The 20,340-nt window shown below is 42.5% G+C and overlaps 1 protein-coding gene across 14 annotated transcripts in view; it reads left to right on the forward strand.

Annotated features, from left to right (window-relative positions):
- The window catches only part of BCL11A (BCL11 transcription factor A), a 98,312-nt gene extending 84,460 nt beyond the window's left edge, over positions 1-13,852 (forward strand). For 6 of the 14 annotated variants that reach the window (XM_072937696.1, XM_072937695.1, XM_072937699.1 and 3 more), the window contains one exon: positions 3,641-9,677. In XM_072937696.1, the coding sequence (XP_072793797.1) occupies positions 3,641-5,661 (2,021 nt within the window). In that variant the 3' untranslated portion in view covers positions 5,662-9,677. Of the gene's footprint in view, positions 1-3,640; positions 9,678-13,340 lie in introns of those variants that run through there. The other 8 variants (XM_072937705.1, XM_072937704.1, XM_072937707.1 and 5 more) reach the window with 3 other exon arrangements.
- The last annotated feature ends 6,488 nt before the right edge of the window (positions 13,853-20,340 follow it).

A 20,340-nucleotide genomic window follows, 5' to 3' on the forward strand; every position in this document is an offset into this window, starting at 1 on the left:
CAGTGGGAGGGAGCCTAGTTCGCTGATAACCATGCTGGCAGGACCAATTTAGGAGTGACCAGAACAAGGTATGTGGAAATGGGTAGTAGGGCTCCAAAAATCTCTCTAGCAAACCTGACCCTGGCCCCACTCAGCTGCCTCGACCAGCTGTCCTTGACCTTCAGAGCATTTAGCATTTGCTTTGTGGCCTCCCTGCTGGGTGCACCAGGGTCATGGGCCTTAAAAAAATTGCCCCCTCCTGCCTTCCTCTAACCGAGAGCTCCTCTTGGCCTGGGGAGGCCTGGATTCTGCATTCCAGTCTTTTCCCTGGAAGCCCTTGTGTAATAAAAAACCCACATTCATGTTGGACCTGATAGTTTATGCAGAGCTTTTATATACATTTGTCATTTGAGCCTCACAATTCTTTAAGGAACTGTTTTTTACCTTCATTTTACAGGTAGGAAACCTAAGCCTCAGAGAAATGAAATCACTGTCCCAGAGCCACCAGCTAGTAAACAGTAGAGCCAGGGGTCCTGCATCAGACCTTGCTCTTCCATATCCTGAGGCTTAGATCACATGACTCTTGAGCATTGGTGACAAACTAGAAATGGGGTCATTCCTTCCCTTACAATAAAATGAAGTAAAAGCCGTAGGTGAGCTAATAGCTGATTTTAACTGTTTTGATGCCTCAAGTTCCTGTGCTTGGGGCTGGGTCTCCATTTATTGCTCTAAATCAAAACAATCCCCGCGAATGCCCAATGAGGCTCTCAAATTGAGAAGTTGATTTTCATCAGAGTAAATGAAGAATATTATTATATTTTACACGTCAATAAATCAATGTAGCCCTAATTTTGCCACGCAGGAAATCAATTCTGGTCTTTCTAAACCATCAAAGATGTTATGAACAAAGTAATTTCACAAATTATGGCAAGTAACACATTTATTGATGACTGCAGTTTAGGAATTTAGAATCTGTGAGCACTGTAATATAATATGGTGCACTGGCATGAGCTGAGTGAAATACAGATTATATGGTGAAACCGTAATGCATCATTTGCTATTAGTGGACTGGTAATAATTACCAGTTTCAAAGCAGCTCTTTCCATGTAATCTTTAGTCTCAATCGTAACAGCCCTTCTCATTGACATTATGATTACACTAGCTGCCCTCATGATCTAGAATATCTAGTTGATGGGAATACTAAAATGTGGTAGTGAAAACTGTATGTTGTGTGCTCATTATAAGATAAAATGCCATTTTCTCTGACCTGATGTATGAGAGAGAGGGGAGGGTAACAGCACAGTGTTAACATATTGTGGCATGATCATATAACTGGCTCTGAAAACAAAATTTTAGGAAGCTCAGGGCAGCAAAATAAAATGGACTTTTCTCATTTAAGTCTGTTTGAAAAGGATACAGATGAGATCCTTGATGTAGCGCTAGAGATTTCAGCATTTATCAATGGCTGCATTCATGGTGCATGCAAAACCAGCATCGCTAATTATGGATCCAGGCCTGGGCTTCAATAGAATATTATAAGGTAAAATATGATTTAAAAGCATTTGTAGTGATGAAAGTGTTAAGGACTTGCTTCAGCTGACAAATCTCCTTTTTACTTACCCAATTCAGATTGTCAGGCTAAATGTATGATAATAACACAGAGTTCTAGAGAGGCAAAGGAGAAAGCCACAGAGGGTCACGGTAGTTGGAACCAGATAGTTTTTTTCTTGCCTATTTAGGACCCAAGTCATTGTTCAACAACAACAAAAAAATTTATGAAAATACTCTCAATGATGCTTTTTATTTCCCTTTGAAGAGAGGAGGCAAACAAAAATAGGCAGATAATGTGATACTAATGTCAGCATTTTCTTTCAAAATCTTTCTGCCTTTTTTTTCTCCTCCACATTAGGCAAATGTTTGAAACCTAATTTTGGTATCTTATCATCTAATCTTGTTAAAGAGATTTACCCAGGAGTGGGATATATTGAGTGAGATTATAAATGCATTGTAAAGTAAATTACAAGGTCAGGGCGGGGAGTCCATTATTCAGACAAGTGCTTGAGTGAGGCTGGCTTGTTTTGGAACAGGAGTGTTTGGGGCTCCTGTTAAGACGCTGCCAGCTTTTCTTTCTGACTTGCTAAATGGAGGAATCATCAATTGATTAATTTCTCATTCTCACTCTTTAACTCCACGGTGAATTTTTTTCCTTTTTCAAAGGTTACTGGCAAATACTAGCTGTGGCCTTAAGGAACTCGTCTTCCCCCACTTTTTTAAAAGAGGCGCTGAAGTGTATTTCTCATTTGTGTTTTATACAGTGTCTTTTTGGAATTGCTGGGAAGTTAGTGATTTTTCTCATCCTAGTCCTTTGGCCACCAGCATTTGCACCCTTTTTAATGCTGAGTTGACTGGAAAACTGTTAGTTGCTCCCTGGTTGTATATGTTTTTTAATTTAGTTATCTCCAAAGAGGAATGATTGGGAAGTCAAACTGGCCCCTCCTTGCCACAGCGGCATTTCCCATTCTCGGATTCTTTTCAGTGAGAGAGAAATAATGTGACTTAAGCAGGGCCCCTCTCCAGACGGCTTGGCTACTGGCCAGAGAGTTGACTAGCTGAACTGTGTCTTTCTGTTTCTTTCTCAACTGGAGCTGAGGCTCAGCCGAGGGCGCAGGATGTCGTATAATTTGGTTCACGTTGTTAGCCTCTCAAAATAATGAGGAGGAGGCTAGTGTAGCATTTCTCTGCCTGCTGCCCATCATGGTACTGGCTGCTTTAACTGTTCTTAAACTAGGATGCCGTGTCTGCTTAAGTTGGCACCAGACACTCCACCTAACTTCTCCAGACTCGCATTTGTTTGACTGGGGGGCACAACTCCTAAAGATTTGATACAGCCTGTTGGTTAAATCTGAATTAAACTTCTCTTTTGAGATTTTTGCAGCATCCCTTAAGATAAAAATGGGAGTCCTTGTGGGGTGCTGTGGAACCAGAATTGGGACTCACTGACTTTCACACCGGCTGGGATGTGAGAATATTGCTAGTCTGTCTTTTATGTAATTATTTCATGAGTACCTTCTCATTTTTAACAATAGCAACAATTAGTGTGTTTCAGGCTAAGATTAAAAGCATCTCTAGGGCCATAGAGAACTGTACTGAGTTGACCTTCTCTTTTTTGGTATCTCCATGAAATGATTGCCCATTTGGAATGTTCCTCTGTCACCCAAGGGGATTTAGGAAGCAGCCAAGTTTCCCTTAGGCCAACATGTCCAAGTCCCTCACTTAACTGATGAGGAAACAGAGGCACAGAGATGGAGTTGCCTGCCCCAAACCACAGCTGGTGAAAGAAGGGAAAGTTAAGAAGATGTTTCAGTGTAGGGACCCTTATCCTCAAGCTTGAATTGGTCTAGATTTTTCTGCTTTAGAGACTAGATTTAAAATTCTTAGAACTGTGTCAAATGGCAGGGAGACTGATTTGACAGATACTTATTGGGCACCAACCTCCAGATGTGTCAGCACCATCTAGGCCAGGGGATGAGGTCAGTGAGGGCTTCAGGCCTTGGGGTGGAGGGCTGGGGGCAGGGAAGGCTGGAGGTGGAACATAAATAAGCAATTGCTGATGCCCTCATCGGTGATTAAACATTGATGTTGGTGTTGTATTATTTTGCAGGTAAAGATGAGCCCAGCAGCTACACATGTACAACTTGCAAACAGCCATTCACCAGTGCATGGTTTCTCTTGCAACACGCACAGAACACTCATGGATTAAGAATCTACTTAGAAAGCGAACACGGAAGTCCCCTGACCCCGCGGGTTGGTATCCCTTCAGGACTAGGTGCAGAATGTCCTTCCCAGCCACCTCTCCATGGGATTCATATTGCAGACAATAACCCCTTTAACCTGCTAAGAATACCAGGATCAGTATCGAGAGAGGCTTCCGGCCTGGCAGAAGGGCGCTTTCCACCCACTCCCCCCCTGTTTAGCCCACCACCAAGACATCACTTGGACCCCCACCGCATAGAGCGCCTGGGGGCGGAAGAGATGGCCCTGGCCACCCATCACCCGAGTGCCTTTGACAGGGTGCTGCGGTTGAATCCAATGGCTATGGAGCCTCCCGCCATGGATTTCTCTAGGAGACTTAGAGAGCTGGCAGGGAACACGTCTAGCCCACCGCTGTCCCCAGGCCGGCCCAGCCCTATGCAAAGGTTACTGCAACCATTCCAGCCAGGTAGCAAGCCGCCCTTCCTGGCGACGCCCCCCCTCCCTCCTCTGCAATCCGCCCCTCCTCCCTCCCAGCCCCCGGTCAAGTCCAAGTCATGCGAGTTCTGCGGCAAGACGTTCAAATTTCAGAGCAACTTGGTGGTGCACCGGCGCAGCCACACAGGCGAGAAGCCCTACAAGTGCAACCTGTGCGACCACGCGTGCACGCAGGCCAGCAAGCTGAAGCGCCACATGAAGACGCACATGCACAAGTCCTCCCCCATGACGGTCAAGTCCGACGACGGCCTCTCCACCGCCAGCTCCCCGGAACCCGGCACCAGCGACCTGGTGGGCAGCGCCAGCAGCGCGCTCAAGTCTGTGGTGGCCAAGTTCAAGAGCGAGAACGACCCCAACCTGATCCCGGAGAACGGGGACGAGGAGGAAGAGGAGGACGACGAGGAAGAGGAAGAAGAGGAGGAAGAGGAGGAGGAGGAGCTGACAGAGAGCGAGAGGGTGGACTACGGCTTCGGGCTGAGCCTGGAGGCGGCGCGCCACCACGAGAACAGCTCGCGGGGCGCCGTGGTGGGCGTGGGCGACGAGGGCCGCGCCCTGCCCGACGTCATGCAGGGCATGGTGCTCAGCTCCATGCAGCACTTCAGCGAGGCCTTCCACCAGGTCCTGGGCGAGAAGCATAAGCGCGGCCACCTGGCCGAGGCCGAGGGCCACAGGGACACTTGCGACGAAGACTCGGTGGCCGGCGAGTCGGACCGCATAGACGATGGCACTGTTAACGGCCGCGGCTGCTCCCCGGGCGAGTCGGCCTCGGGGGGCCTGTCCAAAAAGCTGCTGCTGGGCAGCCCCAGCTCGCTGAGCCCCTTCTCCAAGCGCATCAAGCTCGAGAAGGAGTTCGACCTGCCCCCGGCCGCGATGCCCAACACGGAGAACGTGTACTCGCAGTGGCTTGCCGGCTACGCGGCCTCTAGGCAGCTCAAAGATCCCTTCCTTAGCTTCGGAGACTCCAGACAATCGCCTTTCGCCTCCTCGTCGGAACACTCCTCGGAGAACGGGAGCTTGCGCTTCTCCACGCCGCCCGGGGAGCTGGACGGAGGGATCTCGGGGCGCAGCGGCACGGGAAGTGGAGGGAGCACGCCCCATATTAGTGGTCCGGGCCCGGGCAGGCCCAGCTCAAAAGAGGGCAGACGCAGCGACACTTGTGAGTACTGTGGGAAAGTCTTCAAGAACTGTAGCAATCTCACTGTCCACAGGAGAAGCCACACGGGCGAAAGGCCTTATAAATGCGAGCTGTGCAACTATGCCTGTGCCCAGAGTAGCAAGCTCACCAGGCACATGAAAACGCATGGCCAGGTGGGGAAGGACGTTTACAAATGTGAAATTTGTAAGATGCCTTTTAGCGTGTACAGTACCCTGGAGAAACACATGAAAAAATGGCACAGTGATCGAGTGTTGAATAATGATATAAAAACTGAATAGAGGTATATTAATACCCCTCCCTCACTCCCACTTGACACCTCCTTTTTTCACCACCCCCCTCCTTTTCCCCATGGCCCTCCAGCCCCACTCCCTGTAGGATTTTTTTCTAGTCCCATGTGACTTAAACAAACAAACAAACAAACAGAAGTAACGGAAGCTAAGAATATATGAGAGTGCTTGTCACCAGCACACCTGTTTTTTTTTCTTTTTCTTTTTTCTTTTTCTTTTTTTCCTTTATGTTCTCACCGTTTGAATGCATGATCTGTATGGGGCAATACTATTGCATTTTACGCAAACTTTGAGCCTTTCTCTTGTGCAATAATTTACATGTTGTGTATGTTTTTTTTTTTTAAACTTAGACAGCATGTATGGTATGTTATGGCTATTTTAAATTGTCCCCGATTCGTTGCTGAGAAAACATGTTGCTGTTTCCAGTTCCGTTCTGAGAGAAAAAGAGAGAGAGAGAGAAAAAGACCATGCTGCATACATTCTGTAATACATATCATGTACAGTTTTCTTTAATAACGTGAGGAGGAAAAACAGTCTTTGGATTAACCCTCTATAGACAGAATGGATGGCACTGAAAGAAAATCTCTACAAGCTAAATGTCTGTCTCTAAAGGGTTAAGCGTATCAATTGGAGAGGAAGAAAAGGCCTTGAATTGACAAATTAACAGAAAAACAAAACAAGTTTATTCTATCATTTGGTTTTAAAATATGAGTGCCTTGGATCTATTAAAACCACATTGATGGTTCTACTTGTTATAAACTTGTAGCTTAATTCAGCATTGGGTGAGGTAATAAAACTTAGGACCTAGCGTATAATTCTATATTGTGTTTCTCACAACAATGGCTACCTAAAAATATGACCCATTATGTCCTAGTTAATCATCATTTTCCCTTTCGTTTAATCTTGTAAGCAAAACTGATTATACCAGTATAAAAGCTATTTTGCTCCTGGTGAGAGCTTAAAAGAAATGGGCTGTTTTGCCCAAAGTTTTATTTTTTTTAAAATGATGATTAAATTGAATGTGCAACGTGCAAAACCCCTGGAACATGATTAATTACATTAGTAAGGAATTCATTTTATGAAGATAACTTGTCTTAAATAACATCTTTTGAAAAAAATTCTGGCACCAAAAGAAATAGATCCAGATCTACTTGGTTGTCAAACGGACAATCAAATGATAAACTTTAAGATCGTATAGCATATTTAAGAGAAGAGACTGACAATAAGGTTTGACCGAGGGTAACAGAGGAAAAAAATATGTGATTTATTAGCACAACATGGTACTATTTGCCATTTTAAACTAGAACAGGTGTATAAGCTAATATTGATACAATGATGATTAACTATGAATTCTTAAGACTTGCGTTTAAATGTGACATTCTTAAAAAAGAGAAAGAATTTTAAGAGTAGCAGTATATATGTCTGTGCTCCCTAAAAGTTGTACTTCATTTCTTTTCCATACACTGTGTGCTATTTGTGTTAACATGGAAGAGGATTCATTGTTTTTATTTTATTTTTTTAATTTTTTCTTTTTTATTAAGCTAGCATCTGCCCCAGTTGGTGTTCAAATAGCACTTGACTCTGCCTGTAATATCTGTATCTTTTCTCTAATCAGAGATACAGAGGTTGAGTATAAAATAAACCTGCTCAGATAGGACAATTAAGTGCACTGTACAATTTTCCCAGTTTACAGGTCTATACTTAAGGGAAAAGTTGCAAGAATGCTGAAAAAAAAATTTGAACACAATCTCATTGATGAGCATTTTAAAAAAAAAAACTAAAAAAACCTTTGCCAGCCATTTACTTGACTAATACTTACTTGGACTCAACATTGCAAGCGCTGTGAATGGAAAACAGAATACACTTAACATAGAAATGAATGATTGCTTTCGCTTCTACAGTGCAAGGATTTTTTTGTACAAAACTTTTTTAAATATAAATGTTAAGAAAAAAATTTTTTTAAAAAACACTTCATTATGTTTAGGGGGGAACTGCATTTTAGGGTTCCATTGTCTTGGTGGTGTTACAAGACTTGTTATCCATTTTAAAATGGTAGTGGAAATTCTATGCCTTGGATACACACCGCTCTTCAGGTTGTAAAAAAACATACATTGGGGAAAGGTTTAAGATTATATAGTACTTAAATATAGGAAAATGCACACTCATGTTGATTCCTATGCTAAAACACATTTATGGTCTTTTTTCTGTATTTCTAGAATGGTATTTGAATTAAATGTTCATCTAGTGTTAGGCACTATAGTATTTATATTGAAGCTTGTATTTTTAACTGTTGCTTGTTCTCTTAAAAGGTATCAATGTACCTTTTTTGGTAGTGGAAAAAAAAAGACAGGCTGCCACAGTATATTTTTTTAATTTGGCAGGATAATATAGTGCAAATTATTTGTATGCTTCAAAAAAAAAAAAAAGAGAGAGAAACAAAAAAAGTGTGACATTGTACAGATGAGAAGCCATATAATGGCAGTTTGGGGGAGCCTGCTAGAATGTCACACGGATGGCTGTCATAGGGGTTGTACATATCCTTTTTCGTTCCTTTTTCCTGCTGCCATACTGTATGCAGTACTGCAAGCTAATAACGTTGGTTTGTTATGTAGTGTGCTTTTTGTCCCTTTCCTTCTATCACCCTACATTCCAGCATCTTACCTTCATATGCAGTAAAAGAAAGAAAGAAAAAAAAGGAAAAAAAAAAACACCAATGTTTTGCAGTTTTTTTCATTGCCAAAAACTAAATGGTGCTTTATATTTAGATTGGAAAGAATTTCATATGCAAAGCATATTAAAGAGAAAGCCCGCTTTAGTCAATACTTTTTTGTAAATGGCAATGCAGAATATTTTGTTATTGGCCTTTTCTATTCCTGTAATGAAAGCTGTTTGTCGTAACTTGAAATTTTATCTTTTACTATGGGAGTCACTATTTATTATTGCTTATGTGCCCTGTTCAAAACAGAGGCACTTAATTTGATCTTTTATTTTTCTTTGTTTTTATTTTTTTTTATTTGGATGACCAAAGGTCATTACAACCTGGCTTTTTATTGTATTTGTTTCTGGTCTTTGTTAAGTTCTATTGGAAAAACCACTGTCTGTGTTTTTTTGGCAGTTGTCTGCATTAACCTGTTCATACACCCATTTTGTCCCTTTATTGAAAAAAATAAAAAAAATTAAAGTACACAATGTAAGCTTCTTGTGTCCTCATTTGACACACTCTGTAAATTACTTTCAAGAAAATAACAGGTTTTAAGAGAAGGCCAGTCAGTCTTTTTGAGGATTATTTCTATGGGCATTTTGATGCGTGTATTATACCTAAAGGAACATAAAGTATGTAGTATATTAAAATAGACATATCTCAAATCATGGAAATAGTTTTTAGACTTTATAGTTCTAGAATAATTTTCAAGAAATGGAAAGTGTTTTCAGTCCGATGTTAAAAACTTTCCCTCCATCTCTTAGCAGTAATCCATTCAGTTACAAATGAAAAGCTTACTGGTAATAGCATCTTAAACTTTTATTCCCTTTGGATTTTTTGCTGTTCTTGTTGTGTAAAAGTTCTTTTCTGTTCTCCCATCCCTACCCTATCTTAGAACATAATGCAAAAAAGTTTTTTTTTCTAAATCAGCTGTTTTGTTTCAGAGTGAGTCTTTCCTCATCCCAAAAATAACCGCCCCCCTCCCCATCCCCACCATCCAAAAATCCAGAAATGAAAGCATTAGGCAAAAGAGAGAGAGAGAGAAAAAAAAGGGGGGGGGGGAGAAAGCAGGAGTTTAGCCAGATATGGCCAAATCTGTGGAATCAGCCACTGATTTCCTGAGATACATGGTGGTTTGCTCTGTGATTCTGAGATCCTAAGGACCCTAGATGGGACGAATCTTTTAAGTGTTTTTATAGGATCTAACTCGCTGATAGCAAATGAGGGTGGGGGTACCCTTCAGTTATCTTTGGGCCAACCAACAGATGTGTGAAATGAAGCAACGTCTTTGAGAAGCTAGTTAGGTCTGTTTTTAAAAAAACCCTCCTTAGAAATCTGTGTTGTCAGTTTTATAAATACTGCATGTTGCAGCATCTATTTGCTTTATCACATACCTCTGTGATACTGTCTCCCTGTTTCCAGTGTAGGTGAGTGGATACGACATTGTTCTTATTTTTGTAAAAACCAAAACAAAAGCCATTCTGTTGTCTTGTGGTAGCATTTCTGTTGCTCAGTTCTTATGCCCTGGTGCCTTGTGAGGTGGCCTTTTCACAGAATGTCTTATCTGAGGCAAGAATAGTTTTATCATTCTAAAATATAGAGAAAGTAGGTGTATTTTTTTGAAGCCCATTTGGGTGGGAGGCAGAGTGGAGGCAGACAGGAATTCAGTAAGAGAGGATTTGGGAGAGCATTGTACAGGAGCTGGGATGGAATGAGGGGGCACTTGCAGAAACTGATAATTGGCAGTGGAGTGAGAGGGGATATATGTTTTAGATGAGGTTACTTCACAGATGAGTCCAGGATGCTGTTTAAGAGAGAAATATTCTTCAGTGGCCAGGCCGGTTTTGGACATAGTGACTTCTGCTCAACCATATTAAATGTCCATAAAACCGCTGTGTGTTCCCATTCCTCTTTTCTTAGGAAGAATGAGTACAACTGTGCAGGTTTTATGTACAGTATTCATTTTAATTTCTCAGTATATGATGCTCTTAGTGTAATTAGGTTTTGCATCCCGACAGAGAGAATTAATAGTGGATACTGTATGCTTGTATGCTCAGATTCCTTAAATCAAATGGAGAATGGGGAGGGGTGCAAACATTTGGTGATAAATCACAGATTAGTTTTGATTTACATGGTCCCAAAGTTAAATAAATTTATTGGGAGACAGGTACTTCAGGGTTCTCAGTCTCCTGACTTACTGAAGCCCTCTTATAAAATATTATTCCTGAGGCTGCGTGCACAACAGAAGCTTGAAAACTTAGGCAACAAGAATATAACTTATAAATGACATCTTGTATCTGAATCCTAAAATTAAAAATCTTAATGTAAAATAACAAAAAAAATTTTGAACAGTAGGATGAATTCATGATGAAGCTTTAAAATAAGGAAATACTAAGGGCACGAACACATTTCAAAATTCTCAAGTTTATGGGACACCCCTGAATGCAATGGTCTCTGCATACTTGAACTCCCGATGCCTAAAATGTTCCCTTTTATCTTCAAGAACAATTTAATAAACAGGAATACAGTCATACCATTTCTTACAGATGTTAACCCAGAACCTCTCCAGTACATGTACTACCTTCATCCTGAGACCATTTACTATCCTCTCTCTGTTAAGGACGTACAAAAGGACTGAGACTAACACATTTTAATGGTTGCTAAGAAGTGAGGTGAATGCTTGGTTCTTCCTTTGTACCAGCAATGGCAGGAAGTGTGAAGTAGTTGAGTTTTTCCCAGGGCATTCTGTGATGGAACTGTTTATTTAAATACCATTCTTGTATATGCAATAAGTACATACTGTATATATTTATAATGCTTGAAGTGAGAACTTGAAAGGAAGTGGCAGTGGGGGTTAGATATCATTTCATTTGGAGAAATAAGGAAATGAGATGGTTTATTCACAGACACTAAAAGTTTGTTAAAAGGTACTGGGATATTTCAGGCCTTCCTGAAAAGGAGTTGAGAAGCCTCAGGCCCCATCCTGTCCTGCTTCAAACACTTTACTCTCAGAGAGTGAGGGAGGAAATACAGCATTTTCGTTTTCTTTAAAACCCTCGCCTGTTCCACACATACACAAACATGGTTTCTTAGGACTGTTGTAATCGTGTGTTTTTCATTATGATTCTGTTACTCCATTGTCCCTGGGCCTGGTGTTCAAGAATGTACACATTCCTATGCTCTTTTTTTCAGACAACTACCCACTAAAAAAAAAAAAATGTGGAATTTTGCTGGTATGAGGATGAGATTGGCAGTGCTCTTTAAACCTGCTTGGAAAAATGTTGTTTTAAAAAGACTGTTAACTTTTAAAAGGCATTAGACACTTAGCAAATTTTCCTAAGTGTCTCCTAAGGCCCTGCAACTTTCCCAATTAGGAATAAATAAAGCCATTTTCAGAGACATGGACATCAGAACACATAGACGGAATTGGGATTATGTGCATTTATTCCAGGGTCGCTTTAACTACAAATTGTAGACATGGGTGGTTGGGTCTGCACTTTGGCTTGCTGTCGTCTTGTTATCCCAGTAGCCCGCTGTTTCATTTAGTAAAACACATGGCCAGTGAATCAGCCTTTAGGGGGATGGGTCTATTTCTCTCTCTCTCTCTGTTTCCCAGTGTCATCCATGATCATGGGGTGCGATTAATGCCTCCTTACAAATGGGAAAGGAGACCTGTATTGTTCATGTGGGTCGTTGTACTCAAGAACCTAAACTTGGCCGAACACAACTCCATGGTTGATCCAAATACTGTTTTTCCTTTCTGTAAAGTGATAAAGGGAGCAGTTATCACGTCTTTACGAGCTGGCAGAAAAGGGAAATTAAGCCATTTCCCCAAAGTCTGTCCTCTAAAGCAGGACCCACCCCCCTCAACCCATAGAGGGCTGTGCTTTTAAATAACGATGGACGTGGTACACGCCCATGCTAACTATACTTTATTAGGGCTTTAAACATTGGTAGCAGGTCTAACAAAGGGGCTTGATGGAGGTTTCAGCTAAAGGGGCCTCAACGACAGTGACTTAGGGCTGGGCCGGAATGGGATTCCCCAGAGCCCACCTGGACACAGCAGGGCCCTCAGCCCAGGTCTCCCCTGCTCAGGGGGGGAGTCGAGAGAGCAGCTGAGCTCCAGACCCTGGGCCTCCTGCAGCGCCAAGTCAGGGGCGAGGAGGCCCCAGGCCCCTGCTTCGGGTCGCCATGGCAACGAGGCCTGGAATGCCACAGTGGTAGCCCTCTTCCTCTGCACGTCCGGACTCCCAGTTCTGCTGCTTCAAGTCAATGTGCACAGCAAGGGAGGAGCCCCGGAGGAAAATAACCACTCCCTTCTTCCCTTCACCACTGCCTTGCCCCCTTACAAAAGAGAAAAAAAGAAAAGAAAACTGCATGTCTGAAAGAAACTACAGGCAGTTTTTGGTGCCATTTGGGAGCAACTATTTTGAGTTCTGGTTTCCTCTTCAGAGATTTGTTCGCCTCTTGTAAATCGTTGGCTGCTTTGACGTTGAACTTGATGACATTTCATGTTTTCGTTGTGCTGCTTTTACATCAATTTTGATTTTTTTGTTTCTTTATAGTTTTGTTATTATTTTAAGGAAATGTCCCCCTTCCCTCCTCCCTCCCCTGTTCTCCTCAACCAAAGGACTGTTTCCTACTCAGTTTTCTCAGTCATAAGGGAAAGTGTTTCCTTCCAGGTGTGTCCCCAGCTTATTAGGACTATCCTATGATGGGTCGGGGAGGGGGTCTGGGTCCTTTGGGGGAAGGCAGGGAGGGAGGCATGGGAAAGGCACTCAGAAGTCAGAGATTTGGGGGAGGGGGGAGATTGAGTTTGAAATCGTGTTTAAGATGCCGGTGGCTCAACCTGTGCTTGCTTTAAATTACAATTTTAAGAAGCTAGTTAGAGAACAGAAAAATCACTGGGCCAAGTCACACCTGTACTTTTTTTTTTTCCCCTCCTCCTCTGTCTCCAACCTCTTTCTAGGTTCTTCACACACCCCCATTCGGCGTAGTACCCAGAGAGCTCAAGATGTGTGGCAGTTTTCGGATGGAAGCTCGAGAGCCCTTAAGTTCTGAGAAAATTTGAAGCCCCCAGGGGCGGGGTGGATGCGTGCCGCCCAGCCGACATCTGCGTGGTCTGTCATCCTGCTAGTTTGTGATGTTTTCTGACAGTAGCCTCCAAGAAGCCGTTGTGCGAAGACAGAGTCCTGCAGAGTCCTTCCTGCCCGGGCCTGCAGTGCCATTTTATTTATATTTTTTAATAAAAAGCAAAAACAAAAAAACAGACCCACACTGGAACCGTGAATCAGTCCCATATAGAGGGCCCGTGGACCATTACTGCCCCGAGTGCCGTCCTGGCCCCGCTGAGACCAGCCAAACCTAATTCCCCGTATTGTGGAAATGAGCATGAGTCCCCCAAACCCCTTGTTTCTATACATTCTATGTTGTCTTTTAAAAAGTGTGCTTAACATTGACACAATAAATGTTGGAGCTTTAGGTGGTGTTTGCTTGTTCTTTAATTATTAATGCTGATGAGACAATGCCACTGCTTAGGACTGTATTTCTGTACCTGTTTCCTGCAGACACCCATCGGGTGGGAGGGAGGAACAGATTTAAGGAATGAGTAGGAGGTGTAAGAGGAGAAATAGGTTACTGCTTATCAGATGGCATAAATTTTCAAGGAGAATCAAAATGCAAAACTTGGGAATAAATCATAGCAATATCATAATTAATGTAGTAGTAGTGTTGCTGTTTATTAATGCTGAAGTGTGGTTTCCCTAACTGTCTGACTTATAATTTGCATACCATTAAATAATGCATAATATGGCACGCTGAATTCTGTTTTTCAAATATATGCTTTTGGTGGCTACCATACAGGATTTGAATTTGTCTTTTAATTTAGCCCAAGAAAGATAATGTCACTGGGTTAGTGATAGATCCCAGAGAAGGTGATAAACGTCAGTAGTTGCTTAATTTTTAAATATTCTAATTTTAGGTTCCCAAAACTTTAGCAAATATATGTGAATGTAGACAACCAAACAAACATAAACCTTCTTTATTACTCATATCAGGAAATTTGGGACAGATTTTATAAGGGGAAAAAGTATAGGAGGAAAGAAGTTCATATCAGAACACACTATCATAATCATAACAGTGCCCCATTCCTTGGAAATTAGTGACACAAATAAGTTAGGTCTACAAACTAGTGATAAAAATTCCTTCTGGCCCAGTTAATTTGCAAGGAACTTTTCTCAGTTTGGTGTTTTCTATTGCCTGGAGATCCAGAAGAGAACTGGAAACAATATAGCATATTAAAATAGGTTTATAAATAATAAAACTCAGACACCTGTGTATTACAGATTTACATACTGGCTGTGAACATAAGTGGGGAAAATCTTACCCACTCACCCTCTGGCTAGATTTACCTAGCCTAGTGAGAAGACAGCAAAATAATTGGCATCTGGATTCTTTCCTGCTTGTTCATCATAATTAATGACTCCTCACAGTCGTGTGCTGCCTTACAGTTTATACAGTAGCTTTCATGTGCATTATTTCATCTGATCCTCACTGGGACAGATCTCAAGACTTCCACTTTGTGGATGAGGAGACTGAGGCTCACCAAGGTTAAAGGCTTGCCCAAGGCCATATCAGTGAGGAGAGCAAAGAAGCAAGGCGTTCGGGTGCCTTACTGGTCAAAGGGAGTGTCTCTCCCTATGGCAGCACGCAAGCCACAGTTGTTCGTGAACACACACATGTATGGCTCCCAGACATAGATCGAGGATGCCCACTGTTAGTAAGGGCACACAGTGTCTCTTCCTACCAACAGCTGTGCACACTGCAGGAGGGAGCTTGGAGTAAGCATCCCTTCTTGTCATCTCCTTTCCCCTATGGCTTTTCTGTGACAAATAACCCTGATTGACTAGGTGACCTGGTGAGTTCTGGGGACCTCCTCTCACCTAGGTGAGATGGGACCTCCAGACAAGGATTATTTCTTGGAGGAACCCTCCCAGCCCCGTGCTCTGCCTCTGTGCTACTGAAACCTAAAACCATTAGTGATTCTGTGACAGCATCCTCCCTGAACGTGCTAAGTTCCTTGCTAATACCTAGAAAGAGTGACTGTGCTTCAAAAGGGAGGCCCAACTGAAACAGAACAAACAGTCCTGCGTTTTGGAATGACTTCAGCCTTGGTGTTCATTACACTTTTGTTTCTTGTCTGTGTATCCACCTCCATGTTTTATTTCTTCTTGGAGTCAGTTTGTGAATAAATGGATATCTCTAAAAGTGGGATTTTTGGGGCGGTTGGGAAAGAGAGAAGAAGTGAGTAAAGGGCGTCTTTTTCCTCTCCCTTTTGGAGAAAAAAGATCCTTCATTGAAACAAACAAACAAGTAAAAAACAACAAAAAAAACCCCAAACATATCTTCCCCATACAATTTTTAGTTGAGAGAAAATAAAAATTCATTTATGAAATTCATTATGAAATGATGGTGTTATGCTAGGGCTAGAAGTTTTGAAAACCCATGCAAGATTGATGAATTGGGTCAACATCTCCCTGTGTGATATGTCAAGGTCGTGGTTGTCCGTGAATGGTGGAAGCAGCAGAAGGGACTGACAAATCTGACTGGGGTCCTCAGTGCGCCCTCTCCAGAGAGTGAAACTTTAAGTTGCAGAGAGATTAATTGGTTGCCCAGCATGCACCGAGCTTGGATTAGAGGACAGTCCTGGGTACTCAGAGGGTAGGGACCAAATATGGGACATTGTTCCTACCCTCCCAAGCCTGGTCTATGAACATTTATTTTGTGGTCTGTCCAGATTGTCACACTGAACAGAAAGATCTGTTAGATGTCTGGGTCCATGATTTCTGAGATTCAGATGCTCCTACAGCACTCAGCACCTGGTCTATTGAATATTGGTGGTGCTGGAGAAATAAACATATCAAAACCAGTGGGAAAGAAAAATCTTAGGCAAGGAGAGCAAACATGGATCCTACCGTGGCCAAATTGAGTGCCCCAAACCTTGGCAGAATGCTTCCTGGGCACTTCTGCTTGGAGTTTTCAAGAGTGTTTTATTAGAGTGGTAAGGAACATCTTTCAAGTTTTGTGTATGCTGACATCATTTCCTTTTTTTTTTTTTTTTTGAGGGCTAGATAGTGAGGTTAATGTTAAAGATGATTATTTATATTAGCGCATTTTCCCCCAGTGTTAATGTTTATTGCTATGAAGAATTCTTATTTTAGAGATCAGCGTCCTCAGAAAGTAGCTGTCAGAACTGAAGTTTTTTGTAGGTTGTTGTCTCTCTTCTTACATGCCACATAGCTTTGGCTCCTTTTAGGGTATCAGGCGAGGGAAGAGATTTGAGGAATTAACATATTGGTTGTGAAGTCAGTATGAAATTCAATTAGAAGTTCAAAAACAAGGAATGCTGCAAGCACACCTTCCTTCTTCAAGGATCCACCCTGAATTCTCAACCAATGGACAAGCAATAATGTTATGTTCCTTTTCTTTGATTCCCTAGCAGAGACAGCACTTTTCAGTTTGCAGTCCCCCAGGGTTACAGTAAGCCAAAGAACATCTCAATTCCTGCAAAATCTGGAAACGTTCTTTCCCTTTCTATCTTAGTGTAAATTAAGATACCTATTGTTAAATCACATTATCTTTCCCCTTGCTTTACATCTTAAAAAGTGCTCCCAGGAAATACTTAAGGTTTATAGAGCACTTTTATAGATGTGATAGAATCAATTTTCCTAGTGATTCTAGAATCTAGGCAGGACAAGAACAGACGACAGCTTGAAAGGAACCACAGCAATTATTTATTTTACAGGTCGGGGCAACAGAGGCCCAAAGATTACGTGCAGGACCTAAGATCACACAGCTTGAAAAAAAAGCGCGAGCCAAGCTCGAAACCACACAGTTAGTGGCTGAGCCAGAATTGGAACCCAAGCCTCCAGCTCCTTTGCAAAGGAATTCAAGCTGCAAATCTCTCCCTTGTGACCTACTAAATTCAGAAACAGGAATGGCAGAAAAAGTGTGCATTACAGAAGGATTTAAGAATGAAATCAAAAGCTTGTTGTGGTGCCAGTCCTAGTGGGGAACATGTAAGCATGTCCCACATTTCAAGGATTTCCAAGCAGGATCCTGATGACAGGCCACATTTAGGTCGCTGTCTGGAACGGTTCCTCCTTTAATCCACCCGTCTAATGGTAGAAATGAACTTAGGGACCAAGAATTGCTGGGAGACAGCTTTTAAAGTTAAAAGGGCATAAAAAAGAGCTACTCACCAAACCAAATTCATCTCAAATGTCTTAAATAGATCTCACAATCTGTTCCATTCTCTAGGCAGGATTTAAGAGAAACGCCCACTTAATTTGCATTTTGAGGCCTCATCACATCCTGTCAGAGAGAGAATCCAAGTAGCCAATAGCATGACCGGAATCCTGTTACTGGGGCTATTTAATTTTGAGTTCAAAGATGGTGAAATAGCAATGAACTAAAGGGCATGTTGGTCGAAACGGTATGCAAGTCCGGGTTGTGAGGACTATTCCACTTAATGTGCTATGTAGGCTGCACAGTCTTTTTCTGTGCAAGATGAAATCTTAGTCATTTTCCCCTTTGATCAGGGGTTCCTGGCTCTGTTGAGAGATGTACAAATTCTGCCTTACCCTTCATGAGGTCTGCCGCTCTCGGCTCTTCTGCTGCCGTTCCTTTTCTTGCCAACCATCCTTTGACTCACATTTACGTCTTTGAATGGACATGGGTTGACTTTGAATGTATCGGGGCCTGATGGGGCTGCAGTTGCTGCGTGCAGCAGCTGTTTCGAGCCTGCACGGGCAAAGTCATCCCTGAAATAGGAGCAGGCCATCAGGAAGCCTCACAGAGCAACAGCAAATCAAACATCCCTGTTGAGGATGGTCTGAGAGGAAGTAATTTGCCTGATATTTTTTCCTCCCTGGTGATAGTTCCCTGAATTTCCTGAAACTGTAATGCAAACAGGCAACTTCCACTGTCCCTTCTGCTTCTCTCTCCCTGCTGATGTGTCCTGTATTCTCAGACACACCGAAAGCAAGGCCTTCAAGAGGGATGAGACGTGGAGACTACCTTCCTTTGGGTCTGGGATGTGTGGAGAGTTGCGCTCAGGCCCCTATCTCAGAGTGCCTGGTGTAACCTGTTGCCTGCTTCCCCACACGAAAGGGAAAAACCAAAATATAAATACTCCTCTTCAGAAACTCAGCCAAAGCTCAGAATGCAGGAACTCGAGTGATTTTCTTTTAAAGGGGTCCCCTTTGTATGGATTTGCCTGTAGCCACTTGGCATTATTCATGGAATTCTTTTTATTTTTCAGCTTCTTTGAGTGTACATTTTCTTTTCCCTCTGACAGGCTGATGGGCCAGGGATGGACTCCTGGCGTTTTTGGTGCAGGCTGGTGAATGGTGCTGGTCTCTGAGCCAGCAAACCAGGGTTGTATTCCTGGCTTTATCTTTGCCTTGCTCATCCACCTGGCGTCCTCTCTCTCTAGTTGACGCCATTCAAGGCCCATTTCTTCCTCTGAAAAAGGAAGAACACACCCCGCTTCCTACCTCCTATTACCCAGCAGCATACAATTGTCACAACAGCATGAGCCATCTGAACGTTCCGGACTCTTTTTGAAGGATGGGGGTTACTGACATCCAGTCTTGATGACTGCAGAAGTGGAGTTGTGGTCCATCTTAAGAGTGGGGTTTCCTTTGCTTTCAATTAGTGGGCCTATTTTCTTTATAAGATTATGTCACACACAAAAAAAGCTGCAGGGATTTTTGTTTGGAATCTAAAGCTATCATCGTGTTTTTTAAATGTTCAGATTTTGGAAATGATTGCATTTGCAGTGCTCGGGATGGATTTTATCACTTCAGTGCGCCTTAAGGTTGGAGGTGCCTCACTATCCCTCGCCCTGCTGAAGGGTAGCCCTGGAGGACAGCTCTGTCCCACAGGCCCTTGAGCACCTCACCAAGGGTTGCAAAGCACCACACATCTTCTGCTGCCTGGAGATTGAGGACCAGGCCATGTCCGAAATGTGACCTCTCATTGAACACCTAACCCTTCTCATTTTCAGCTGGCAGATTGCCCAGAGCTGGGTAAACAGCAAAATGTAGGTTAAAGTAGAAATAATAATATTGGCTAGTGTTTATTGAGAATTTACAAGGTGATAAGTACAACAATAAGAGTTTTCTATGCATGTCCTTATTTCTTCTTCACAACCATCTTGTGGAGTAGGCACTATTATTATTCCCATTTTACTGAAGCTTACAGACACTTAAGTGACCTGTCCAACATTATACAATTGGTACTGCCACTATGATATAGCTCTTAACCTCTGTGTACTGACCTCCAGGATCTATCTCATTCTACAGTTTTGTCATCATATGTAATGTCAAAGTTGGGAGTATCATATTAAAAAAAAGTGACAACAGTGCTAATGAAAGTGATTAGGAAGTATACTCAAAGTGGCTTTGCCTACTGTGTTCTGGTCCTGTTAAATACTGAACCAGGCCAGTGTCACTATGTCCCATGGGGCTTGCATTTTTGTCCGTCCTTGGAGCTGAGAGGACTAGGTTGATTCTGTGAGGCATAGCTGAGGAATTCACTCGTGTGTCTTCTCCATCTCCAGTAAGGCTCATTCATTTGTTCAATCAACAAATATTTATTAGGTTCCTGCTATATACAACCTACAGAGTTAAGTGCTGGGGAAGGGATGCAAAGAGGTAAAAGACACAGTCATTGCCTGTCAGAAATGGCCACCAGTGGAGAATTTAATTAATTAGAATCCTACTAAATAACTAGTCTTAGTTAAGCTGATGTGGTGAGAACAGTGGGCGTTTTAAAATGCTAATATATAATTCACTTTGCCAAAGCAGACAGCAGTCCCAAGCAAGGGGCTTCAGAGCTCCCCAATGAACAGGAATGCTATTCTTTATACTTTATCAGTAGGATGCACACTTAAAAGTTGTTACAAA

Source organism: Vicugna pacos, chromosome 15 (genome assembly GCF_048564905.1).
Source record: "Vicugna pacos chromosome 15, VicPac4, whole genome shotgun sequence".
In the NCBI taxonomy this organism is placed as follows: Eukaryota; Metazoa; Chordata; class Mammalia; order Artiodactyla; family Camelidae; genus Vicugna; species Vicugna pacos.